The sequence below is a fragment of the Talpa europaea genome (assembly GCF_964194135.1).
Source record: "Talpa europaea genome assembly, chromosome: 11".
Classification (NCBI taxonomy): domain Eukaryota; kingdom Metazoa; phylum Chordata; class Mammalia; order Eulipotyphla; family Talpidae; genus Talpa; species Talpa europaea.
The window spans coordinates 97,823,561-97,850,833 of record NC_140078.1 but is presented as its reverse complement, the minus strand read 5'-3'; the positions used below and the strand labels follow the sequence as shown (position 1 = coordinate 97,850,833).

At 57.1% G+C, this 27,273-nt stretch overlaps 1 protein-coding gene across 3 annotated transcripts in view; it reads left to right on the top strand.

Moving 5' to 3' along the window:
* GRIP2 (glutamate receptor interacting protein 2) overlaps positions 1-27,273 on the top strand; it is a gene marked incomplete at both ends in the record, with an annotated part of 75,969 nt that overhangs the window by 32,281 nt on the left and 16,415 nt on the right. Inside the window, 6 exons of one of the 3 annotated variants that reach the window (XM_084247103.1) lie at positions 2,809-2,863; positions 23,300-23,380; positions 23,634-23,769; positions 24,708-24,853; positions 25,548-25,634; positions 26,218-26,293. In XM_084247103.1, the coding sequence (XP_084103229.1) occupies positions 2,809-2,863; positions 23,300-23,380; positions 23,634-23,769; positions 24,708-24,853; positions 25,548-25,634; positions 26,218-26,293 (581 nt within the window). Of the gene's footprint in view, positions 1-2,808; positions 2,864-12,858; positions 12,899-23,299; positions 23,381-23,633; positions 23,770-24,707; positions 24,854-25,547; positions 25,635-26,217; positions 26,294-27,273 lie in introns of those variants that run through there. The other 2 variants (XM_084247104.1, XM_084247102.1) reach the window with 2 other exon arrangements.

Below are 27,273 nucleotides of genomic sequence, written 5' to 3'. Positions count from 1 at the left end.
CTTCCCGCCACTCTCGTCCCGGGCCATCCCTCTGCAGGGTTGCACTGGCAGAGACTCCAGGGCCAGCTCCTCTCTCTGCTGCTTAGGCCACATTCCCTCCCAGGTCATACATCAGCCCACCGACCCCCCTAGTTTACCTGAGCACTAGGGGATCGACCTAGGACCTGGACGTCTGCTCCCCAACAGCATCAGCCTTAAGAATGCTGGCCACATGGGCTGGCTGAGTGCTCCCTGCGTGCCAGGCACTATTTTACCCTTTATCTCCTTTCCTCCTCTCAACAGAGAAGGTTCATTCTACTATTATTTCCACTTTGCAGGTGAGGAAACCAAGGCTCAGACAGGTTACGCTGTCCGGTCACAGAGCCAGAAAGTGGGGGATCTGAGATTTGAACCCAGGCAGGCTGACCCCACAGCCTTGGGCCTAAATCCACCCATGACTGTGCTTCATCTTTCAAAGCCCTCCCCTGTGCAGGCATCATAGGCAGCCCCACCCTGCCCCTGGAAGCTCCCTTTCTCTGTTTGCCCCTGGGGGGCAGCTTGCAGCTGAGGAAGGACTTACCTGAGCACATAGGTGGGGACTCTGTGAGCTGGACCCCACAGCTGGGCGTGCATGACCCCAGGACCAATGCTTTGGCCATGGGCCCTCCAACCTGTGGGGGCTTCTGGGGAGCTCAGGTTGTGGCTGTGGACCTCAGACTCTCCAGCTGGGCCCACCCACCCACCTCAATCTGTCCAGGTGTCGATCCAGCCCTGGGGATGGGTGTCCTCACTTGGGGGGCTGCTGGACCCGTCTCCACCCTGGGCTTCTCAGGCTGGCAGCTTCACCTTGCTGGACAAAGCTAGAAGGGAGCTCAGCAGGGAGCCCGGCACACAGTAGGGGGTTTACAAAGGCTGTGTGGTGTGTTGGGAACTGGGATCTAGACTCCAGCTTTGCTACTTGTGTGCTGTGTGAGCCTGGGGGAGACATCTACCTCTCTGAGCCTCAGCTTTCTCATTTGTACAATGAGGCTGTTGTTGGGAGCTTTCTGATCTCCCGTGAGGCTTGACACAGATGTTCCTGGAAAGCACTGGATTCCTGGCCTTCCTGTCTGCCCGCGGCCAGACCTCGCCTTTAGGGCTGGTCCTCAAGCGGAACATCACACTGTTAGTAACGCGACTTGTCACTTACCGAGCCCCTGCCGCGTGCTCGCCCCTCCAGCGCTCTGAACTCAGGGCCTGCACAGCCTGACCCGCGGGAGCGGGAGCTCCTAGTCCCATCGGTCAGCTGAGAACCTAAGACACAGAGTAAGGGCTTGAAGTCAGTGCTCCTGGCTCCAGAGGCTGTTCTGGTTTCTCCCCTCGCTCTGCACGGCCAAGGTGGACTCTGCTGCTCAGCTAGAGGCCTGGGGGCCCCGTCCCCTGGGGAGAGGCTCCAAGTGCAGGGGGTGAGTCTGGCCTGGGGGTGGCCGCATGCTGTCCTGTCTCAGGCAGGAGCCTGCATCTCCCTCAAGAGCCCACTCCAGGGGAGTGTCACGCATGAAAGGAGAGACTCCAGGATGGACAGAACTTGGAGACTGGAGAAGGGAATCGCCTTCTCAAGGGGTAGTGCCCCACCCACCCCCCTCCATCCTAGCAGGCATCCTGCACTTCCCCAGATGTTGGGTCCCGGTCTGCAGAGGGGGTATTGGCTGGAAGTGGGGGTGTGGGAACAACAGGGTGGCCCCACTGTTGGTCATGCCCGGACCCTCGGGCCCTTCTTGTGAGTGGGGGCTGTGATCCGACCCTTTATCGGGGCCTTAGTGGTTTGGAAGAGGAAGGCGGGGGCCTGAGCTGATGCCTTGGTGAGGGGAGGGGAGCCCAGGTCACCTCTGCAGCCCTGTGCTGTGACCTGAGCACACTGCTGCCCCCTGCCTCTCGCTGCCCTGCCCGAGCATAGCGCTGCTGGCCCTGCGGACTCCAGGCCCACACTGGGGACAGGAGAGGAGGCAGGCTGTGCCTGAGACAGGAAGGGCTGCCAGATGCATTTATTGGGCTCTTGCTGAATGCCTGGGCCGCTCACAGGTAGTTCCATTCACTGCCCCCAACCTGCCTATCAGGTGTCTACTCTGTTCTCCCCTTATAAATGAGAATAAATCGTAGCGGTCGGGAGTAAAGAGGCAGGATCTCCGATTGTCGTTCTGTGCTAATGAGTCCATCAAATGCCCGTGCTGACCACAGAGCACCCAGGATGACCAGCCTGCCTGGGGCTTACCTTCCAGAGCGCCCAGTCTTGGGAGTGGATGGACTGTCTCAGCCTAGTGTGAAATTATTGAGCCCCTCAGGGCAGGGCCTCCAGACGGCAGGGGCCTCTGAAGCCTGAGCAGATATTCCCAGGCAGAGAAGTTCAATAGCCCAAGTCAGAGAGGAAGGGTGTTCTGGTGGCGGCTGCTGCAGATGCCAGGCCTGGGAGGGAGGGAGGGTGCTGGGATGGAGAGATTTGGGCAAAAGAGGGGTGGGGGGTAGAGTACCTTGGGAGAAACACTGGGGAGGGGGGACACGAGGGGGATTTGCAGCAGGGTCCAGAATCCCCCGGAGCTGCTTCCCTTAGGCCGGGCTGTGTGGAGGAAGGGCCTTGCCGCCACCGATGCCACTGCTGCTGGCTCCGGAGAGAGGATTATCTATTTTAGCAACTCGAGAAGGGAGGGAGGAGGCAGGGAGCGCCCAGCGCCTGCCAGTTAGCGCGGGCACTCCGAGTGCGAGGAGCCTCGGTGCTGGGCTCAGGCATCCACACCCGGGAGGCTGGGGCAGGCCGAGTCCCTGGCCCAGGGCCCCGAGGGCCGGAGGGGCGCGATGCTGGCGGTGTCACTCAAGTGGCGGCTGGGCGTGGTGAGGCGGAGGCCCAAAGGTACCGGGCAGGGGCGGGCAGGGCGGCCCTGCTGCCTCAGGGCTTGGGGGCTGAAGGAGGTGCAGGGCAGGCACTCAGGGGGCCGCGGAGGTGGAAGGGTGCCCGGGGGGGGGGGGCTCCCAAGTCTCCCCTTCTTGCCCACTCGTCTCTCCCTGCGCCACTAGACTCTTCTGGAGCTTTTTGATTTCTCCGGGGTTCCGTGTCTTTTTCTCTCTGCATCTCCTCTCTCTGCCCCGGAGGCCGCTCCCCCTTCATCCGCCCCATCGCTCTCCTCTCTGGTCGGCTCTCCCCCCTCCCTCTCCCGCTCCCCATCTCTTTGTCTAAGTATCTCTGACTCTTCACCTTCTCTCTACCTCTGTCTCCTACTGTCCTTTGTCTGGTTCTCCGTGTCCCCCGCTGTCCTCTCTCTTTCATCCTGGGCTCTGTCAGCCCCAGCCTGTGTCCTCCCTGGTCTGTCTCTTCCTCTCTGGTTCGCTCTGCCCTGCCCCTGTCCATCGTGACCTCCTTTCAGGTGGTAAGGCCTGCCAGCCTTCTCTTTCTTCCCGGTTCTGGCCTGAAGCTGTCCAGGTAGAGCTGGGCCAGCAGGGGAATCGTGCATGTGCGTGTGTGTGAGCGTGCGTGTGTGTGTGCGTGCGTGTGCATGTGTGTGAGAGTGTGTGTGTGCTGTGTTTGGGGGCGCCGGGAGGGTGAGTGCAGGAAGTCCGGGCACTGCAGGCGGAGGCGGGGCTTGACCCTGGTCAAGACTGAGTCTTTGCTGAGCCCCAGGTGTGCAGGCCTGTCTCTGGACCCATGCCCAGTCCCTCAGAGTCCCCAGAGGAGGCTTAGGGTGAGAGTGAGGCTGGGCTGGGGTGGGGTGGGGATAGGGAGGATTGTCTGGAACTGGGCATCAAAGCCCCCAGAATAAACCCTCAGTTTCACTCGTGACTCCCTGTGCTTCCAACGCTCCACCTCCAGCATGGAGGGGCGCGGGGACATGGTGCCTTCTCGGTCTGTATGCCTCAGGCCTGAAGACTAAGAATAATTACACTGTTAACAAGAACAGGAACTGACATTAATTCGGCACCACTGTGTACCAGGCAATGCGTTAACTCATTGATGCCTCATAACAGTCCTGTAAGAGTTGGTTGTTCCTACCCTTCTCCTGATTGTGCAAAGGGAGAAAGGAAGGCGCAGAGAGGTTAAGTAACTTGCTGAAGGTCACACAGCTGATACACAGGCATTCTCACAAGTCAACTCTCATAATTGCCAAGAGCATTTTCTAGAATCTAGATATGTAGATGACCTAGATAGGAAGGGGGCTGCCTCAGGAGTGGTCAAGGGGTACCAGGTCCGTGGGAGCAGAAAGGGAGGGCTCTAGGCCCTGCACAGCCCACAGGACACAAGTAGTCTGCCACCCCAAAAGTCCCTGTCAGCCCTTCCACAGAGAGAGAGCTGAGATGCCTGGAGGGCACCAGGAACAGGGAACCCTGTTACTTACTCAGTCGGTATTGGTTGAGCAACTATTGCATTTCAGGTGCTGTTCTAGCCCTTGGGGACACAACAGGGAACAAGACCTACAAAAATCCCTGCAATGGAGCTGCCATCACTGGAGCTAGATGAATAAGGAAAATGTGTGGTGTTGCAGTCTGTGGAGAGAGAGAAAGCAGGGAGAGGAGATGGGGTGTGTGGATAGTGGGGTGTGATTTTAAATGGTATGTAATAGAAGCCACTTGAGAAGGTAACATTAGAGAAAAGCCCTGATGTGGTCAGGGAGCGTGCCACGCGGCTATGCAGAGGCAGAATGAGGCTGGCTAGGGCCAATGGCTGTGCAAAGGTCCTGGGGTATAAACCTGTTGGCTGTTCCTGGGCCGACAAGATTGGAGCAGAGTGAAGGGGTGAAGGCAAAGGAAGGCTGGAGGGGATGCACTCAAGGAGGTTCTGGACCCCCCAACAGGCCAGGGTGGGGAGAGCAAGCTATTGGAGCTGCAGGCAGTTTTAGGGATGAGGACGTCCTTAGGGTAATAATCCTCCCTGCTAGCTGCTTGAGGCTTCCCAGTACAGGGAGGGGCTGTACTGGGCCTTCCCTGACCCCCTCTGTGGCGTGCATCTGTGATGAATTATTCAGTCCTTCCTTCCTCTAGTAATGAGGCTCTCCTGGGCTGTCTCGCCTCCACATCCGGCTCCTGGCAGTGCTCGCTGTGGCAGCTGCGGTGGGGTCTCAGATCCCACTCCCAATGTGGAAACAAGACTGCTCCACGCAGTGCTCAATAGCATCCCACTTCTAGGCCTTTGCCCTTCCTACCATCGGGGCCCCAGAAGGTCAGACAGTGACAATGTCTCAGAGGCCACGGCATTTCTTCCTTTACCAAGGAACCAGGGAAAAACTCATCCCTGGGGCTTTTTCCCGGCACTGCCGAATGCCAGCAGCCTGGAGCCAACCTCTGCACCTCTTCTTTGTTCCCCAAGCGTTTATGGAGCACTTGCTGTATGCCAGCTGCCATGCTAATGGCACAGAGCTTTCTCATCCTCACAACAGACCTGGGAGCTAAATTGCCCCATTCACAACTCAGGAAACTGAGGCTCAAAGGGGGCTGCACTTCCCCAGGTCAGGCCCCTAGGATGGAAACATGGCATCTGTGCCCTGCCCCGCCCCCCAGGCTGGCATCTCTCAGTGAGGCTGGCCAGTTTCTCCCAGGCTGGCCAGTTTCTCTGACCTCCTGCCCCTCCCCCAGGCTCCCCTCTGTTGCCTTCCCAGCGCGTGGCTAATGGTCTGTGCCCCCCTCCATCCCCAGGACAGCCCTGCAGAGACTGCAGTGTGGTTGCCAGAGCCCAGCTACAGGCTGAGAAGCCCCATCCTCCCTCCTCTGCCCCGCCCTCCCCCACTGCCTGTCGCAGCTGTGTCCCTCCTGGGTCCCTGCACACATTTGGGGTGAGTGTTCCCACGGTGCAGTCACCTCGCTGGGGTCACCCATGCAAGCTGTGCTGATCCTGCCCGCTACAGTCCCAGCATGGTCTCTGCTTGCCCACTTGAGTATCCAGTCCAGCGGGACCAGCTGCCTGTCTTAATTGCCGGGGTAATTGCGAGGCCACTGGCCTTGGCTCCCTCCCTGGGGAGACAGCCCCATTGCGTGGAGAGAACACCCATCAGACAGGAGACAGGCTGACCCCGCTCCCTGTGCTCCTCCTGGCCTCAGTTTCCCTCTGTGCAGCCCCCCACCTCCTGTGGCTGGAAGCCCCCTTGTCACCTCCTCCATCCGCCCGCTTTGCTCTCCTTGGTTTGACCTTGTCTTTCCAGCCGCCACGTTTCGCTGTCTTGGCCGAGGAGCCGGTGACTCATAGGCAGATGTGTGGGCAGGTGGGCGGGCGAAGTGGGGGTACATACCCGGCAACCTCTCATAGCCACACAACTGGGGCAGCTGGGGTCCCTGCTGGTGACCTTGGAGAAGGTCCCTGGCCTCGCTGAGGCTTGGTGCCCCATTTATAGAAGGGGTCTGTTTGACCGAGCTTTGGAGATGGCCAGGGCTCTTGAAAGATTCCACAAGACATTCCACATACAGTTCCGGGTGACAGGCTCCATGCCTGTCAGTAACCCCTCCCTTTTCGATTGCACAGAGGGTCATGCTTGACCTGGAGGGTGGGACTCCCGGCAGACCCCGGGCCCAAGGCTGGCCTCAGGCTCCCTCCACTGAGAAGCTGCGCTCAACACAGCACCACACTTGAGGGCTGTGCCCGCCCCCCCACCCCCCACCCCACCAAACCTCTTGGCTCATCAGCCACCAGGGGGAGTCTATGGAATCAGATTCCCATGTGCAGAGGCTTCAGCCGCGATTCCTGACAGTTGGACCCAGATGTAGCTGCAGAGGCCCTCTGTGGGCCCCACCCCCCTCACCCCATGGTGGGCCCCGGGAGAGCAGGCCCCTCGTTGAATGTCATCCGTGTGGTGGCCAGGAATGCCCCACCAGGCGCTGCCTCCCCTCCAAAGCATCGTCTGTGTCTTGGTGACCAAGTCCCCTTGTCTGACCAGCTCACCTACTCTTGGGGGGCTCTTGACCCAGCTGTGCTGGCGGCTGCCTTCCCTGCACATGCTCTGTCCCGTCCCACTCTGCCCAGGCTGTACCCTCTGCCTGGGTTGCCCTACCCACCTTACCTTTGCTTGTCTGGCTCCTCTGTCCTCCAGGACTGGCCAGACACCGCCTCCGCCAGGCAGCTCTCCTGGATGCTTTGGGTCCCTTTGTTCTGCTCGGGCTGGTAGCGGATCCCCTTGGGCAGAGTCCCTTCCACCAAAGATGCTGATGTTCTGACTTCATGGCAGCGTCTCGGCACGGAGCGGCTGGTGACGCTGCTGGGCCCAGGGTTCTCTCCGGGGCTGGGCAGGAAGCGGGCACTGCCATGGCACACTGACCCCCGAGACCGGGACATGCTCTTTCCTGGGGGGCCTCGTGGCTCCAGGGCGGGTGGGCAGGGCCCGAGTGGCCCCAAGGGGAGGGGAAGCCTGAGGGCGGCCTCAGGTCAGCTGAGGGCTGCCGCCTGGGGCTCAGCACCAGGCTAGCTGGCTTTCAAAGGCACTGGGTGGGCTCCATGTCTCCCCGTGCCCTGAGGAGAGCTCCACCTAGGCAGGCAGCCGGGGCACACATTTATCTTTGCACTCAGGATCCGAGGGTTGTGCCCGGTTCCTCTGTTCGTAGTGTTATAGAGCAACCCCGATATTAAACGGGTTCCTGGCTGTGGGTCCTCACCTGCGCGCTTTAACCACTCCACAAAGCCTATATGGAATTTGCTTTGGGACATCCTTTTCCCCCTAACAGTAGTACACGCGATCCGGGGCCAGCCTGGCACCGCGCTGGCTCATCTCCTATTTCCAGGCTCATGTCCGGCCCCCACTCCCAGTTTCCTCCCGCCAGACTCCTGCCCGCGCAGCTCCCTTAGCGCTTTGTGTGTGGCTTTGACGCCTATACACGGCGCACAGTGTGGACCCGGCTCCCCCCAGCTGCTCCCCTCCCTGCTCCCTCTCTTCCTCCCTTTACCTTGACACTGTTTCTCATCCATCCCGGGGCTGTGCCTCTAAGTGTGTCATACTCCACTAGAGGGGCCAGCGTGTGTCACCTGTCCCCGCCCCCAGATGACACCCAGGTCACCTTCAAAGCCACATGACCTTCCCTGCCCCTTGGGGATGCTTGAGTACCTCCACAACCCCCAGAGTGAGGGTGCTGGGTCACAGCAGGGACAGGCTCGCAATCTCTCCAGACACAGCCAGGGGCCTCCGCAGGGCTGCCTCAGTTTACCCCGAGGCTCTCCCATCCCCCACACTGCCCTTCTCAGCTTGCTCTTTTGAAGACAGTCGATGGGCACTTACAGGTGCCGCTCTCATGTCCCCAGTCCCACGAGGGCTGAGCCCTTGGCCCTCCCTGCTCCATGCCCCGCGCGGTCGTAGTTGGCACCCATTTCCATTGTGCTTCTTTTTGCATCGTCATGTGTCCCAAGTCTGTGCTTTCCGACCTCTCCCACCTGGCAGTTCCCCAAACTCACCCTGCTGGCTCGTTTTGTCAGAGGGTCTTTCTGTTCGACCAAAGGGGAAACTGAGGCTCAAATCCTGAAGACACCAGCCTGGGATGCAGAGAAAAGTGGTTCTCCTGTCTCTGAGGTGCCTGGTGCTTTCCTTCCCTCAGATCCTTCCGCTGTCCTGCCAGCCCGCCCCTTAGGACCTGTTCCCTCGGCCAGATCACACAGGACCCCGCTCAAGGCCTTCGGTGGCACCCCTCCAGCCCCAAGCAGAGTCCCTACTCCCTCGGGAACCTGACAGTTCAGCCTCCCTCCTCCAGGAAGTCCTCCTGCTGCAGCCTTTGCTCCTGCCCACCTTGTCTCAGCCTCCTCTCCACTTGACCCCCTCCACGAAGCTCCCCTGACCTCAGCATGCCTCCAGGGACAGCTCTCCATTTGCACAATTTCTCCGTTATTTCTGTCCCTCCTCTAAACAGACAGCCCCAGCTGCAGCGCCACATCACAAACCCCCAGCTGGAAGTTTTAGCCAGTAGCAGTTGCTGAGTAAACATGCTGGAGCGAATGAGTGACCAGAGAGGTGGGCCTGGCCCTCACACTCACCACCCCATGTGCCCTGCATGTGACAGTTCTCTAGAGTTTGGTTCATTCACTATGTGTCTCGACCAAGGCCCTGTGAGGAGGGCAGTTCATCAGGCGCATCTAGAGAAGGAATCTGAGGCTTCGCCATGACCAGGGCTGGGCTGATGGTCCCTTGATACTACCCAGTCAAGATTCAGTCAGACTCCCCAAGAACAGCACCTGGGGACCTGCCCCACAGTCCCTTCTCTCTCATGCCCACTGGGGAGCATGAGCTCCGAGCCTCTCCCCATCCTGCCCTGAAGTCAGGTGAGGGGCGCACAGTGACGCAGCTCTCCCCAGGAGGGGACTCACTTGTGGCTGGTGGGGTCACAGACTGGGTCTCAGTTTCCCCATCTGCAGAAGGGGGATAACAATGCTCACTTTATGGGACTGTTTAATAAGCAGGGAGCCACTGTCCTGGCCTGACCCCAGGGGGAGGGGGGTGAGCAGAGGTGGGGGTGAGGAGGGGAAGAGGAAGCAGCACTGGAACAGCAATAAAGGGTTTATCTCTCTTGTCCCGCATCACCATCTCTGTCTCCTTCCCACCCAGACTTCATTTCCGGCTGTCACTCAGGGACCCTGGTGGGCTCAGGACACGGCTCTCCTGTGATTATGACAGACTTAGCCCTGGAGCCAGAAGGAAGGACGGAGCTGGGGTCCATTCCTTGCTCTGCACTGGGGTGGGGGTGGGGACTTTGGTGCCCACAGGGCTCGGCTTTCCCTTCTGGCTTGGCTCCTAGTGTTGGCAGTGATTGCCCTGGGGAGGGCCAGACATGCTGGGAGACTAGCCTCTGCACAGCTGTGCCAGGGGCGCCCATTTGAGGACAGTGGGGAGGCTCTGCAGTCCTGGTCCCGTGCCAGAAGCCAGGGATGTGCCCTGATGGTTACTACGGGCCCTCCTTCCTCCCAGGTGGGGAAACAGAGGCTCAGGCTCCAGTGGCTGACCCAGAGTTGCACAGGGTGGCAGAGCTGGGACTTGAACCTGGGTGTGTCTGGCCTGAATGCTTAGCCACCGGAAGCCCCCCGCACCCCCGGGCTGTTTCAGAGTGTGGTGTGAGACTCTCGCCAGGGAAGTGAGTGGATGAATGCTTTCTGACTCCCCAGCCTAGGGTCTGCGTGCTTTTCTTATTTGCATTCTACAGCAGAGGAAGCCTGGTTCAGAGAGGCTTAGATTAGTAACCTAGGTCACACAGCAGTCCATCTCCCGCCTGTCTCACAAAATCTGAGGACACAGAGGTGTTAGGCCTCTCCTGGCCATGGAGGGGCTCGGGGCTCGTCAGCTCGGGGGCCTGCCATCTCCTTGGAGCTGCCCAGTCCCCCCCATGGGTCAGGCATAGTAGTGAAAGCAGGGAGCAAATGCTGTGACCTGGAGTCTGGCACCCTCAGCCCCTAACAGGCCTGGCTTCCAGCCACTGTGCAAGCCCAGCAATCTGACCCCCTTTCTCTGCTCCCCTGAGGTTTGGCCGCATCTACTGTGAGGGGTCATCCTTGGAGCTGGTCAAGTAGCAGCTTTGTCCACTCTTAGATCCCAGCAGAGGCCCTTGCTGCTCAGCCCACTGGAGAGCCTCCTCCCTTGGCCCTCAGCTGTGCTGCGTTTGAGGTTCTTACAGAGCCTCACCCCCTTGCTCTGCAGCCGTCCTCGGCTCCCACTACCTGCGGGGTGAAAGCCAGACTCCTGATAAAGCACTTCTCGAACCTCAAACTCCGCCCCACCCCCCTGCCCCCCACCCCCCTTGGACCATATTAACATGTGGATCCTGACTAAACAGGCATGGGTGGGCCTGAGGGGCTGCCTTACTGGCAAGCTTTTGGTGATGCCAGGGCTGGTCCTGGGACCACACTCAGGGGCGCAAAACCTTAGCACCCCTTCCCAGCCTGGCACCCTCTATTCCCTCACTAGCCACATGGGATCGCGTTTATGGACACACACCCGCAACAGCTGTCCTCTTCTTTGTCATGTTTCCATCGGTCCTGTAAAATCAGGCTTCAAAACGCCCACAGACAGAGCTAACTGGCCCTCATCTGCCCTACTGGAGCCCTTTACAAACCCCCGAAATCCCGAGAAGCCCCTCACAACTCCTATAAGAACAGATTTCTTAGGTGTGAGCCTGGCTCCACTCTTACGGCTGCGTGATCTTGGGCAACTTGCTTAACCTCTCTGTGCCGAGTACGTGTTTAAATTCTGTCTGCTTCCAAAACGGACCTACAGTTTCTTCCAAATACTCTGCATAAAACCAAATGAAAGTGTGTGCGGCGGGCTGATGGGGGTGGGCAGAGGCTGTTTCCCGACTCCCTCCTGGGGTCTCGGTCCCCGGGGGCTGGCCTGGCAGGCTCTCCGAGAAATGCCGCCCCAAAGCTCTCCCATAACCCACAGCGTGACCTTTCCAGGAGCTTCTCATACACCAAAGTAAATTCCAAAGCAGAAGCGAGAGAGACAGACATGGCAAGGCTTCCGATCGCAAATCTTAATCGCTCATTTAGATGCATCTGTAGAGCGAGCAAATATTTCCCTAGGAGAGGAGGCGGATGTACGCCACAGGCTGGCCCGCCACATAGCCCCCTCCCTGAAAGGGCTGTGCTTGAGGGGTGAAGGCAAAGGGCTGTCAGGACAGCTCCTGTGCCAAGGGGGCCGAGATCACTTTCTTCCTGCGTGGAGCTGAGATTGTCCCAAAGTGGCCCTGGCGTCCTGGTCAAGGGCAGGCTCTTCCTCGTCAGCCTTGTGCTGGCCACCAGGCGCCATGGACCCGCTGAGCGCCTGCACCCTGCCCGCCGGCCTGGGCATCCCGGCACCGCCTCTCTCTATGACCCCGTGCTCACCATGCCTCCTGTGGCCAGAGCTTGGTGCTTCTCTTTGACCTCTGGCCCCAGCGCTGGCCTAAAGGGGCTTTGCCTGGACCCTGCCCCTGGGACGTGCCCGAAGTCGCCCAAGGAGGAAGGCCCCTTTGAGAGTGGGCAGCAGGGAGAGAGCGCGGACCTGCGGCTACAGGGGTCCAAGTGGTCCACTGTGGATGTCCACAGGGCCTGGATTGTTTGGGAGGTGCCATCTGGACTGGATTCTGTGGTGGGTGTCAGTGGGGGGGAAGCCACTTGCTGCTGGACACAGAGCAAATCTGAGCCCTGCTGTTCCCACACGTCCAGGTCCCGGCTACACAGCGCTGTGTGTAGGGCAGCCCTCTCCCTAGCTTACGCGGGAACTGGCCTCAGTGGATGCTGCCACACGCGGGGGGGCATGGAGAACTAGAGGAGGGGCCTTGCTGTCTGCGTTGGGTGCCCCGGGTGGGTCCTGAGCTGGTAGGGCGGAACCTCAGAGCATGCAGGGCGGAGGCCCAGCTGGGGCTGGGGTGAGGCCAGCTGCCCCTGCCCATCAAGCCCAGAGGCAGTCGGCTCTCTCGCCCTGCCCCGGAGCCGGAGCTGGGTGGGGCATCCCGGGTGCCTGTGTGTGGCAGGCTGCTGGGCTCATAGGCCCGGGTTCCCACCTAAAGCAAAGAAGCTGAGGCCGGGGGTCTCAGTTGGGCCCTCACACCTCTGAGCAGGGACGGGCAGGACAAGGGCCCGGAGCAGTCACTTGCCGAAGTCCCGGGCAACTTAGGAACAGCCCGGCCTCACCTGCCAGGGGCCCGGGCAAGCCCCAGAGGCGTGTCTCCAAGATCCTCACTCAGCCTCCAGCTGTGGGAGTGGACGGCGCTGAACCCCAGCCAGGAGCCGACTGTGACAGGGCCGTGTCCCCTTTAAGCAGAGAGCCGCCCGCGGCAGTGGGTGGACTCGGGGCCCAGCCAGTGGGAGCCTGAGGCTCCCTCCCACAGCCCCTCCCCGGGGAGGCAGGGAGGGGCCGAGCAGCGTGGCTGTGGCTCCCGGGGGAGTGAGAGTCGGTGGCCAGCAGCAGGGAGACAATAGCAGACATGCTGTGTGGGCTCAGCCGGGAGACCCCTGGGGAGTCGGGTGAGTAGTGGGGGTCCCATATGCAGAGTGATGGGACTGAACCTGCCGGCCCCTCTGGAGCTGCTGTCCGGGGGCAGGACGCTGGGGCAGCTCAGACGGGCACTGCCACTCCACGGAGACCAGGGCTGGGCGAGCACGCGGGCGGGACCCCGAGGTGGGCAGGCGAGGGGCTGTCTGGCTGGCTGGCACGTCCTGCAGCGGGGGCCGGGTGGCAGGGCTGTCCGGGTCAGGCGCGGGGAGCAGGCGCGGGGCGCAGCAGGTCTGGAGGGCAGCGCTTGGCTCAGCTTCTGGGGAGGAGAGTCCCGTCTTGCCGTGAGCTGGTGGGACTGAGCTCCCTGCCCAGAGGTGTGAGTGCCCAGGCCAAGGTCGGGTGGTGTAGAGGGAGCTTTTGTGTCCCGTGGGAGGGACTGGACCTTGGGGCAGGGGCAGAAGTCCCAGCCGCCACCGGGGTCCGGGAGATGGTGAGCAGGGGTGTCACACAGCTGGCGCGCTCCCGGGTGGGCCCAGGCAGGGACCTGGCAAGGGCTCTGGGGCAGGCACGGTTGCTATGTCCTGCTGGTCCCCCAGCCCCAGCCTCCTCCTGGTGGACTGGTCTTGCTTCCCCAGCGAGGGGCCGGCCCAGCCTTCCCTTGGTGCTGGGGCCCCTGTGGCCCCTCCTCCACTCTTGCTGTTGAGGTGCCCTTATGTTACTCCAAGGGCGGGGACTGTGCTCCTGGGGCACAGATGAGGGTGCTCGGAGCGGGCGGTGGCCAGGCCAGGGCCCGACAGCTGCGGCAGAGCCCGACTCTGCTTCCCAGGTCCCGGTCAACTTGGCTGCCGCCTTCTCACCCTGGCAAGGACCAGTGACCCGGTCCCTCCAGGCAGAGCTGGCCACTGGGCGCTCCTGCTCAGGCTGGGCTCCATCCCAAGCCCCCTCTGCCTTTTCTCATTTGCTCCTCACAGCGCTGTGAGCCAGGCTGGTGTCCTGAAGAAGCTGAGGGGCAGAGCTGATACGTGACTTGTCCTGGGCAACGCAGCCAGAGTAGCAGGGCAGGGATTCGACCCCTGTGACTGGACAATAGGTGGAGGCGTTGCCTTCCCAGCCTGGGCACATTTCTTCTGACCAGAGGCCCCAGGGGAGGGGGCCACTCTGTCCTGCAGAGGTCCCAGCCACAATGGCAGTGATGTCCCAGAGACCTCCCCTGGGGCGCTGCCAGGGAGCTGTCTTCCCCCTCCCAAAGAGCTCTGGACCCTGCCTGGGCTCAGGCCTCAGCATTCCTTCAGCTCTGCCTGTCTCCCCCGGCCTCCTCAGCTCCACACCCCCTAGCCCCCTGCCTCCATGTTGCCATGGAAGGAAACTGGCTAAAACTCAGATCTGATCACAGCTCTGGTGCTATCACTCAAGGCTCCACACGAGCCTCCCTGGTTTTTTCTCTCTTCGATGACCTGACTACCTCCCTGATCAGGGCAGCCTTGTCTCCCCACCTAGTCGTAGAACCTCACCTCCATTGAGGTTGATGTCAGCAGTGAGGTTCTTTGTAGAAAAGTCCAAAGATGGAGCTTCAGGCATAGTGGGATCCAGGTGCTCAGTTAACATCGTGAGGCCAGATTGTCCTTTCCTTGAAGTGTCCAAAGGGTCTTTCAAACTGAATGCCAAGCAGCTCAGTCTTCCTTAAGAGAACCTGTTTCTAAGTGTGCCAGCAAACATCCCAGGGCCAACTCGTGGAACCAGCCCTGACTGGGCAGCCAGGCCTAGTCATGTGGCCTCCCCTGGAGCAGGGGGCTGAAGGCACCAACAGGTAGCCACTCTGTACACCCCCACATTGGCACAGAAGGCCGAGGCCCTGCGCAGTCAGACTGCTCGCTGTGCCCGTCAGTGGGTGCTTAGCTTGGGTTGGTGTCTGTGGAATGTGCAGCCCAGTGCCCTTTCTCTGCCCCCAGCAGATTCCTGCTCTGAGTCCTTCCTCAGACCACACCCATCATGCCCAATTCTAGTACTGGGAGCTTCGTGTACCCTCCCCACAGAGCCCCCCCACTATCCCTGAGCCCTTGCAGGAAGGGATGTGACCAGGGCTGGGCACACAGTAGGCTTGAACAGACTTTACCAGGAAGTGCCCCCCCACCCCCTGCGGTGCATCACTCTCTCTGACTCCCCTCACAAAGGGATCATTGTTCACAGCGCCTGGGAAGGCTTGGACAGGGTGTGTGTGGAGGGGGTCCTTTTGGCATGGCCTGGGCTGCCCACTTCTCTGAGGGGGCCTCACTGCGCCATGGGAGCTTTGGTCACGAGGGTGACCCCAGGTCCACAGAGGCTAAAACTGGGATGGGGTCATGTCCTGTCCTGGGCCAGCCACAGTGGTGGCTCCAGGCCCTCAGTGCCGCTCACCTGGACGCTGTCCATCTTAAGGAAAGGGGCAGCAGGACTGCCCACCTCTCTCCGTCATGCCCATGACTCCTGGCAACCCCGACAGACCCAGCCTGTGGGTGCTTGTGCCCTAAAGCGGGGCCTTCCCAGCTACCCCTCACTGGAGTCCACCATCCTTGGGTTTGGAGGGAGAGACCCCAGGGCTGAAGACGTGGTCTACTGGGGGTCAGAGAAACCTGATGCCAGCGGACTGAGCTCTGGCCTGTCTCCTCCCTTGTAAAATGCGGGTCATCTGTGAGCCTCCCCCTGGTCTTTGTTTTCTCCCCAAATTTATTGATTTGCCAATCGTTTACACAGCTATATAATTTGGGGAGGACAACTTCACGCCTCCCTACGTGCAGCCACGCGGCCTCACTCACCCTCCATGAAGGCTAGTTCCAAAATGTTCACTTCCCCACCCCTTCTCCCCCACCCCATCCCCTCCAGTATATTTACTTTCTAAATCTACTCACACATTTCTCATTGTTTCCCTTAAACACATGCTTGAAAAGGATGAAGAGTCCCTCTGAGGCTGACCTGATCTTCCCAGCTCCTCCCCGCCCCCCCCCCCCCCATTGAGGTTCGTGGCCCTGGGGACTGGGCTGCATTCCCAGGTCAGCCTGCCCTGTAGCCATCCAGCTGAGGGGTGCTGTTCTGGAGGGAGTACTCAAAGGGGCCCCAGCCAGAGAAGTTGCAGGGCCACAGGCATTATCCCCAGTCCCCCCAGGACAGCCATGGGGAGGGAAGAACAGGCTGGTGGGACCTGCCCGCCACTTGGGCTGTGTGACCCTGGGTTGTTCCCTTAACCTCTCTGTGCTTCGAGTTTCCTCCTCTATAACATGGGTGTGATAAGATTATCATGTGGATAAAGTTAGATAACCTTCAAGCTCTCAAAACAAGGCCCGAGGGCCTCTCTGGTGGGGCAAGGGTTAAAGTCTCAGCGTTATCAAGCTATTGGCAACAACTTGTAGCATGAGTTCAACCCCTGGCCAGGGAGCTGACCCACAGGGCACAGCAGACCTCTCTAACCTGCTGCACAGCAGACCTGTCTAACCTGCTGCTTCCCTCAGCAGTGTATTTCAGTTAGTCTGCCTGTTCTGTTCCCCACTCTGTCTCTGGTGAATCCTCTCACCCTCCCCCACCCCTGGCCTGTAGCCCAGTTCCTGTATGCATAAATAAATAAAATCTTTTTTAAAATAAAACAAGGCAAGACCTGAGTTCAAATCCTGCCCTTACTCCTTACCATGTCATTTAACTGCTCAGTTGCCCCGTCTCAGAAATGGGGAGAAGGATTGTACCGTGGCGAAGGCTGGGAGGATGAAATGAGATAATGCTTGAGAAGCAAGTAGCACAACACCTAGCGCTTAACCAACAGGAGTTGCCACCATTACTAACTTAGAAAACCTTTGCGGGAGGGAGTAAAGGAGGGAGCCATGATGCTTTGTCCCACATTATCACATGATTCCTGCTGACCCATGAGGTGGGCACCAGTGCCTATGGTGCAGGAAGGAGGCCGGGGGCTGGGAGGAAAGCCCCTTGTCCCCCATGCCTGGGCCATTGGGTGGCAGCCTTAGACTCTGCCTCTTCCTCCCCCCTTGGGCAGAGCCTCCGCTTGCATGGCCAGCGCTGCTCCCTGGGGGCGGTGGAGCGGGATTGGCCCGTGGCCATCACTGGGTCTGGTGGAGGGCTGTAGCCACAAAGCCAGAGGGCGGTGGTCCCAGCCCACCATGTACCACTGGGCCTGGGGAGATGGGGAACCCCCCTCCCCATTGGAACACGAAGGTGCTTGGGCGCCCGGTGACTGCCTGTCACTGCTGCATTAACAGCTTGTCCCAAGTGGGGCCTCTGGCCATTTGTTTTTTCCAGTGGCTCCCTCTCAGACGCTGAATGCCCCCTCCTGGAGGCAGGGGAAGTGGGGTTCAAGGCCAAGTCCCAGCCTTTCCCAGCCCCCTCTCTCTGGTGCGCTTAGGCGGGACCCTGGCACAGGCAGCCTGGCCGGGGGCTGACTTCCTTTCCCTTTGTCGAGACTCAATAGCTCCCTGGGGCCTCTGAGAGATGGAGATAATGAAGGCAAATTAGCAACGATTTCAAGAGAAGTAAAATAGGAAAGAAACCCACCCGCCCACCCAGGCCTCAGCAGGGCGGGCCCAGGTGCGCTCCTCACACCCCCTGCAGGCCTCCGGCCTCCCGCCACATCGCTGGCGTGGCCTGGCATCGCTGCGGAAATGAATTTCCCTCTGTAGCGAGTTTTTACAGGACGGATTGACTGAAGGCAAAAGCTCATAATTGCCCATTGCTGGAAGGAGGAGACAGGAAGAAAAAAACATGCGGATAAAAATATCTCTGTTTTTTATGCACGTTTCCAGCTGAAAATTGGTGGGAAAGATGTTTTTTGAAAAGCCTTCATCTCTAAGCATATAATTACCAGGTCCCGGAACAAAAACTGAGAGCGAGCAGGAGAAAGCAAGCATGTTCTCTGAGGCAGGAGGGCTGGGGTCTAAACCCTCGAGGGCTTTTCTATAAATAAAATAATTTCCTTAAATTCTCAAGCTTGGGCTGCGGGAGCCGGCCGCGGTGGGGGCGGGGATATACCCCATTGCACAGATGGGGAAATAGGTACTCAACCAGCCAGCTGGCCATGCTGGCCCTACCTGCCTTCTCACTTGGAATGCCGCCTTGATTTCCCCCCCACCCAAGGGTGCTGCCGTGCGCTCTGAACCAACATCAGAAAACATTATGGCAGGAGGCCTTAGATACCCAGGAGCCTCTTTTCTGGCAACTCATGCATCCAGGGTGGCCTTGATGACTCCAAGGGACGAGGTGTAGACAGCCTACACTGCGGAAGAGCGCCCCCCACCACATGGAATTATCCAGCAAAAGGGAGGGTGGTGTCTCGAGAGAGAAATGGTCAAAAGAGTAATGCCCGAGAGAGATCGTCACGCTACCCCCTAAATTCACAAGCCTCCCTAGAGACGTCCCTCAAATCCTCGCTTGCTGCCCACTGACTGTGTCTGCACACAGTTGAAGGAATCTTGGTTACCAGCAAAGTCAGACCCACATAACAGCTGGGGGAAAAGTCTGAGCCCAAAACCAGCAGAACACTGTAGAAGTGGGGGAGGGTTGGGGCCACTCAGGGTTGAGACCAACAAACCCACTGCCCCCCACTGCCCAGCGTGTCCCTGAAGCCCAATTTGGCTTCATGGAGTTCACTGGAGTAAAATCTGAATGTTGGGGTGAGGAAAGTGAGGAGAGGCAGCATGGACGATAAAGTCGGAGGCAACCACAGAGACACCCCCCAAACACCCCCTCCCCTTGCAGTCATCGTCCTCCGCCCTTTGCCTCAGAATCCAGCATTTGGGGGCCACTCTTCTGCAGTCCAGATTTAGAGCTGAAAACGCCACCTTTAACCCTCAGCTGTCCTGCCCTCTCTTCTTTGGGATCCTATAATGAGTTAGGTGGATGCGGCCCTGTTTTCGGGTCCTTTCTGTGAGACTGGTAAACCTGGAGCCAGCAAGTTTATCTCTGGTCTTCTCAGGACAACCCAGGAGAGGGATTTTCTAGTGGCGGAACCTAATTTGCATGGGATAAGTCAAATTTTAATTGCAGCATTGTGCACGTGTAGTGCCAGAGCTGTTCAGCATCAGACACTTGATAAAACCCCTCTTTTTAATTTTATTAGCTGAGAAACATCTTGTTGAATCTAAATGAAGTGCGAATTAGGGACCCATAATGGGAGGCATTATACTCAATGGGGTGTTGCCGAATGGGTGGCTGCTGGTGTGAACCAGGGGCCTGGGGGAGAAGGGAGTGAGCAAGGCTGCTGGGGGCCTGGCTCTAGGGGCCCTGCAAATGATTCTGGGCTTAACTGCTGTTTGATTTGTTATTACCACCTTCTGGCAAGCAAAGGATCCTGGGACAGCAGAGGGGGGAACAAGGGTAGTTTCTCAGTGGTTTGAGTGCCCGGTGGTCAGGTTCCCAAGCTTCCTTAGACAGGATGTGCTGCACCCCTGACCCAAGCCGAACCTGCCTCCAACCAGCCTCTGGCCCAGCAGCCCCCTCGTGCTAGACCTCCTTCTCAGAGCCGTGATTCTCAGTGGGGACACCTTGCTCCCCTCTGGAGACTTTTTGGCTGTCAAGACTGAGATGAGGTGCTACTGGCATCTAGTGGTTAAAGGGCAGGGAGTCTGTCAAACATCCAACAACAATGTCAGTAGAGCTGAGGCTGAGAAACGGCTCCTGGAACCCTGATATCCACGGAACCCTGCTGCTGCGGGGCAAGTGGGTGCAGGGTGGGCAAAGCAGGGGAGAGCCGGGTGACGGGAAGGCTGGCAAGCCTCCCAGCCCCCAGCAAATCTTTGAGCTCTCTCACACTGGGCTGTCTCTGGTGTTCTCTCACGGTCTTACCTCTTCTGCAGTCACGCGGGTTGTCCTCTTGCAGCTATTCCCCATCTCTGAGTCACGCTGCCCTTACATCCCTGACCTCCAGGCTCAGGTGTGCACACTTACACATGCGCAACCACCCATGCGCCAGGTGTCCACAATCAGGCCCACGCCCCCAAGCACCCTGTGCATCAACATGATCAAGGCAGCAGGTGATAGCCACAGAGGCCAATGGAGCAAAAAAGCCTGATCAATTTCATCCACCCTGCACCTGCTCCTGGTCCTGGCTGGGCCCTGACCCTGATTTCAAGGTGAGGCGTGACCTGGCCAGGCTGAGTGCTGACCCTGACTCAGGCTGACCCCTAATCTCATCCTCCCCCTCACAGAAAGGATGGGGTGGGATAAGGGGTTTCTGCCCCCTGCTGGGGCCGATTCTCCTCAGGTTCTCCTTTCTCAAGCCTGCATAAGCGGGGAGATGGGTCCTGTGACTTTGGTCTTGCTGGGGGCTGGGGAGAGGAGTGGCCAGAGGCTGCAACTGAGAGTAAAGGGTAGAAGGAGACTGTGTGGCGGGTTAGTACAGGCCGATGAGTCCCCTGACCTTCCTGTTAGGACAGGAGAGGAATCCGGGGCACGCCCAGTGTCAGACAAGGGCAGCTCTGGCTCACCACAGAGCAGGTCACCTCAAACCTTGGACTTCAGCCTCCTGGGAGGTGCACAGGGAAACTCACAGGGGAAGAAGAGGGTAAGCTAGAAAAGCTATCGTCCCACTTCTACCAATTTTGTGCTGAAGGTTTGTTCAAGACAATAAAGCAAGGAAAGGAAATAAAGGGTACGAAGGTAGAAAGTAAGGAGGTGGCACAAGGGGTTAAGACACAACCTATGAAGCTATCTGCAGTCACTTGTAGCACTTGCAGCACAAGTTTGATCCCCGGCCAGGGAGCTACCCACATGGTGCAGCAGACCTCCCCTGACTCTCCCGCTGCTCCCCTCAGCAGTGTATTTCAGTCAATCCGCCTGTTCTGTTCCCTACTCTGTCTCTGGTGAATCCTCTCCTCCACACACACACCTCTGACCTGTATTGCAGTTCTTGTATGCATAAATAAATAAATCTTTAAAAAAGAAAGTAGAAGGAAAACGTTTGTGTCACAGATGACAAAAGGGTCTACAGATGAATTAGTACATAGGTCTTAGAGGTCAAAATATAGAATCACCTGTAATAACATATATCAGCAACAAATAATTAGGAACTGAAATTTGAAAAGCAATCTAATTACAATAGCTTTACACTTCAGCTAGCTAGGAAAACATTTGATGAAAGAGATGCCAGGCCTTTGCCATGAAAGCACACACCGTTCTTGGGGGAAATTAAGAAACGTATTAATAGAGAAATATACTATGTTCATTGATTAGAAGTTTCAATATTGTAAAAATGTCAGTTCTCCACAAATTGATCTGCAAATTCCATGGATTCCCATTAAAAAATGAGGAGAAAATGGGAATCAGCAGGATGATTGTAAGCTGATTTTGAGGCTCCCTTGCATTGGTGGCAGGATGGGGGTATCTGCTGGTCTGAGGTTTTAATAGCTCAGGGCTACAGGAGAGGAGGCCCCACATCTTTCCTGTCGGAACTGACATCCCAGCATAAAGTCAGGGCCTTTCAAGAGCTCTGCCCTCAGTAAAAGGGGAAGACTTGGAAAATATCCACCTGTTTATTAGGGGGCTAAACAAAAGCTTGTCTGTCTTGGCAAGGCCTCTTCTCAGGGGGTCTCCTTTGAGAATCTGTAATTTGAATTGGGCTCATGTTTCTGTTATCATTTATACAACCCCCAGGTTTTAGAATCCTAGTTCCAGGAACATAATGTAAACAGCAGTGTCAGTATAGCAGTACCTTGGCGGCACCCATAGGAAGAGATCACAAACTGTCTGGGCCCTGGGGGAACCTGCCCTCAACCAGATCCAGTCACAAGATCGATTAGCTCACAATCCAACAGTTAGCAAGTGCATTGGGAACCCATCCACGGGGATGGGAGGGGTCATCAGACATTCCAGACAGCAGGAACACCCTTCAAAAGTTTGAGATAATATAAAATAGAATAATGTAGATCAATTTAAAAGATCTATAACTATGAGAGATAGAGAAGCAATAATAAAAGGACAGAGCAAAATACAAGAGCAGAATGAGAAAATGAGCAAAAGGACCAAAGAGCTTTTATAATCCAAAAGTGTACTTGTTGAAATTAAAAAGTCATTGAAATTGGGGTGAATTTGGAGTATGGGGGGATTAAATTAATAAGGAAGGAATTATTTTAATTTTGTAAGGCATGATTTGGGGATTTTTTGCTATGTAATATATATGTTCCTTTTTAAAAGGAAATGCTAAAAAAATTTTTTTAGAAATACTAAAATGTTTATAGGTATAATTTTTATTATATCCAGGGTTTGTTGTAAAATATTTCAGCATTGATATAGATTTGGTTAGGACAGTTCAGGTTAGGACACATATTTGGGAAATGTGTCCTAACCCCCACCTCGACCAAGTGTTAGAACATTTCCATAACCCTAGAAGATTCCCCTTTGCTACCCCTTTGTAGCCAGTCCCAAGGCCCCCCACAAGCACTGACCTCTTTTCTTTCTATGTAGTGTTGCCTTCCCTAGGAAGCCATGTAAATGGGATCATGAGGCAGTTAGGCTTTTGAATCTCATTTCTGTCCCTTAGCATAGTCATTCTGGATTGATCCATGTTGTTCCTGAATGGGGCTCCTTTGTATAGATGGTCTAGACAGTAGGTCTAGACATTCACCTGCTGAAAGACTTTTTTTCCCCTCTTTTGAGGACAATGCTGTAATAACTACGTGCACACGGATTTTTGTTTAAACGTGTTTCCATGTCACTTGGGTCAGTACCCAGGACTGGGATCCTGGGTCATATGGTGAGATCCAGATTAACTTTGTAAACAAACTGTTTTTTCCAAGTGGATGCGTTGTTTTGCACACCCACCCCCCGTGCGAGAGAGCTCCGGGTGCTTCACTTCTCGCCACCGGGTGACAAGCTCGGGTTAGACTGTTTTTTAATTTTAGTCATCCTAATAGACGGGTAGAGGTAGCTTATTGTGGTTTTAATTTGCCACTGTCTGATGACTAATGATGCTGAATACTTTTCCTTATTGTCACCCATATTTGTCTATCTTCTTTGGTGAAGTGTCTGTCCAAAACTTTTGCCCACTTTTATATTGGGTGGTTTTCTTGTTATTAAATTTTTATACATTTTACATGCAAGCTCCTTGTCAGATGTCATGATTTTTGTGTTGAAAATCCCACTAGGTCATTCCGTGTCATTTATCCAACATCTACTTACTGTAAACAGTTGTACACACTTTGCATATTTACTCACTGACACCCAGGTGGCTGTACCGGTGCTCTGTAGACCATCGCGTAGACCATCATGGCCCCAAGGGCAGAGTCAGAGCCTCCCTGAGGCGGCCGCAAGGACTCCCCAGCAGACACTCAGGTGGAGCTGGTGGAGGGAAGGAACCCCTCTTAGAGGCTACACCTATGAGGTGAAAGGTTCCCAAAGCAAAAGGGCTTTGCCCAAATGGAAATGAAAGCGAACTCAAGGCCTTCTCTCCTTCTCACCTGCAGACGATGGGCCTTACTCCAAAGGAGGCAAGGATGCAGGTGGGGCCGATGTCGCCCTGGCGTGCCGCAGACAGAGCATTCCAGGTAATGCTTCCTTGTCCTTCCTGTTCTTTGTCCCGAGGGGGCTCAGGGAGCTCTGGGTGGGGCCTGACTGCTGGTAACTTGCTCTGTGGGCTCAGACCCGTTCCTTGACCTCTCCGATCCTCTGCTGCCCAAAGATGATCTCTCTCAGTGTAAGGCAGCAAAGTGCCCAGCTTACCAAGCATTTGCCTCAGTTGTCTTGGAGCTGGGGTCCAGCTTGCCCCATGCCGCCCCCTGATCCCCCGTCTGTCAGCAGAGGAGTTCCGGGGGGTCACCATGGTGGAGCTGATCAAGAAAGAAGGCAGCACGCTGGGCCTGACCATCTCCGGTGGCACCGACAAAGACGGGAAGCCCAGGGTCTCCAACCTGAGACCTGGGGGGCTGGCAGCCAGGTGAGAAGTGGGCTTGGTGGGGGCAGCAGGAGGGGCCCAGGGCCAGTGGAAAATGGGCTGGGGTCTTAAGCAAAGCAGTCAGGCAGCTGTTTCCAAGAACATGGGAGCTGAGAGGGACGGCCTCCCAGGGAGCCAGCTTCTTCCTGTACAGCAGGGCGGCCTGCGTGGTACCCCCGGCTTGCCAGCCACTCCAGGCCTTGCTTACACGGTCCCCGAATTCAGGAGGTCTGCTGCCTGCGGCGGCATCCTCCTGTCCAACTCCTGCTCATCCCCCACATGCCAGCCGGGCAGGTGGCACTTGGATGCCCACAGAGGCATCCCCCTACTGCCTCTGTGATCCCACAGCCCTCCCGGCCCCCACACCCCATCCCTCCCGGCCCCCACACCCCATCCCAGCCCCAGAATGAGGCAACGACTCTGCTCTGTTCACAAGACTGCTGCTTCACACACTGCTCTGGATTCCCCCACCATTTTGTCTGTGACTCCCTGGGGTCCTGAGTTCCTGAAACCTGGGGAGAGAGCTGCTCATGGGTGCCCCTTTGTCTCACACAGCGCAGCGCTGACGCATGCCCAGTTGAGCAGAGTGGGGATTAGCACTGAAAGCCGAGCAGAGGGTCAGGGAGTAGCAAGGGAGGTGGTGAGCTGCCCACTCTGTGTTCGCCCGGGGCTGACCAGAGCCGTCACTGTGGGGGTAACATCCAGCAGGAGTTAAAAACCAGCAGACCAGCACCGGGGGAGCGGCCAGGCCAGGTGTCAGCCTGTTAGATTTATACTCTGCTACCCACTGACTGTGTGATCTGGACAATGGCTGATCTCTCTGAGCCTCAGCTTTTCCATCTGTAAACTGGAGACCCAGAGATCATAAGGGTTTAATGGGAGAGTAGGTGTGTATGTTGGTACCTGGCACCATATGTAGGTTCTGTCCTCCTCACTCCTAGGAGTGACCTGCTGAACGTGGGTGACTACATCCGGTCAGTGAATGGGATCCACCTGACTAGGCTCCGCCACGATGAGATCATCACCTTGCTCAAGAACGTGGGCGAGCGCGTGGTGCTGGAGGTGGAGTATGAGCTGCCCCCGCCCGGTGGGTGCCCTTGGACAGGGAACTTTCTCCACTGCCTTGGTTGTGGGTGGATTCAGCTGCCTCCCCACCAGGGTCTAGGTGGTGGGGATCCTGCCAGCTGGGGTGGGTGATACTTGGAGACTGGCCACAAACATCCATGCCTCACCAAGGGACTTGGCTGACAACAGCTGGACGCTATCACCAGGAGGTGGCAGGACCCTGTTTGGAACTCAGTGTCCTGTTGCATATTTAATTTCCAGATGTCTTTTCCTTTAATTGGGGAGGTTTGGGGAACATTGGCTGGGTGATTTGTCTTACTGTTCTCCCCTCCCTATCACCCTGCACTAATAAGTACAGTGACCTAGGGTTTAGCTTAATTCTGAATTTTCAAAGTTGGCCTAAAGTCTTGAAATGCAACTGTCTGAAATTCAGCCATGAGACCTGAGCCCAGCAGCCATGGACTCAAGCTTGAGTTCTGTCATGGTCTCTGTATGAGCATGGACAGGCCTTGCCCCTCTGAGTGCTGGACCAAGTGGGCATTAGGGAAGAGGTTCTCCTAAGACTCACGTGTCCTACCTGTAAAGTGGGGGAGGAGTTTGCCCTCCCTGCAGTCTCTGTGACCAGCCACCCAGTTGTCCTGGAATGAGCTTTGGGGACGTCTGCTGGCTTGGCAATGTGATTGAGAGACTCAAAGGAACACTCCATTTCTCCCCAGCCCCTGAGAACAACCCAGGGATCATTTCAAAGACAGTGGATGTCTCCCTCTACAAGGAGGGCAACAGCTTTGGCTTTGTCCTCAGAGGTCAGTGTAAGAGTTGACCTTGGAGTCAGAGGGGGGCAGGGGTGGGAGAGCAGCTAGTGATAATTCCATGTGTTCTGTTTTGCTTTAAGGAATGTGTTGGGCCTCTCTCTCCCTCCCTCACCCTCTCTCTCCTCCCCGCCCCCATCATATTCTGACTTTATAGACGCCAGGAACCTCACTCAAGTATTAAATGGAAAGACTTGCCAAGCAATCAAGTGGCATGGTTGGAGGAAGTGAGAGGGAGAGTTGTATCAGAAAATGGAGGTGAAATCTGACTAATCTGCTACTGAGATTAAGACCAAAGTTTGGCTCTGCCTAGCAGCCAGGGCAAAAAGGGAAATAGGATGAGATCACAGGAAGGGAAGCAAGTCATTGAGCAGAGAGGACTTTGATCATGTTCATACTTTTTGCCCCAGCTCTGGGGGAGATTTACAAATGGTGTTTCCTTAGAAGGCCTGCAAATAGCAAGGACTGGGTCCTCAAACAGGCTGAATTAAGGGAGCCTCTTAGGACTGGGCTCGTGCCTCTGGGCATCAGGGAAAGAGTAGGTAGATGCACCCACCTCTTTTTGAATTCTTTCCAGGAGGTGCCCATGAAGACGGGCACAAGTCCCGCCCACTTGTCCTGACCTACGTGCGGCCCGGCGGCCCTGCAGACAGGTGAGCCTGCCCTAGGGGAGCCTCCACATCCCCGCTACCCTGCGGAGGCCGAGCTGGAAGCTGTACTCTGCCTCATGGGCACACTGAGGCACTATGAGGGCAACCCCTAGCCCAGAGTCACTCAGGGCATCCTCAGTGCAGATGGCCCAAGCTCTTTTCCTGTTGTCTCCGGGGTGCTGTGTTTGCTGGAAACCTGCTGTCATCTTGCTCTCCCCTTCCTTAGTTTGTCTCTCTGCCTGTGGAAAGGGTTTGGTGCTGCAGCCCCTAAGTGTTGCTTCGAGGGGCTTGGGGGCAGTGTGAGGGCCCTGCTGTGGCCCTCTGTAACTCAGAGCCCCCCCCCCCATACAACCTTAGCTGCACTGCCTAGCTTGGCCCTGCCAGGGCCCAGCCCAGAAGCGTCAGAAGGAGAGAATGTGGGAGAGGAATACGTCCAGTTCCCAGCCCGCTGACTGCCCCACTGGCAGATTCCTGGCCATTTTAAGAAAAGCCTGGAATGGCCTTGTCAGAAATCTAAATCTGTCCTTGGGACAGGGCCCTGTGACAAACTATTCATAGAATCTCCCAGAATAACTTGGACCACCTGTTGGGACAGACATTCCAGGATGGGGATTTGACTCAAACCTAGGGGAACCCCAGCTTGGGCCCCCCGTTAAGTTTCCCCGCTGAATCGCTTCATAGACGCTTAGGCCACCAGGCCACATCACCATGAGAGGCCGGGTCAGGGCTCTGTGACAGGCCCCCCGGTGCCGTGTGGCCCTGGCAGGACTGGCGTCCCCTCCGGACTCTGGCATTCCTCCATCTTGGGGGTAGGAGGAAAGAGGCGACCTCGAAGGGCACCCCCAGCTCAGCCATCTTAGGTTAAGATGAGACTAGGGAGTTATAACGCGCCGCGTGGGGCAGGAGGGAGATGCTCCAGCAGGCCAGCTGCCCACTCCCAGCCCATCCTGCTCCCCCTCATGGGTGTCTCCTCGCTCACCGTG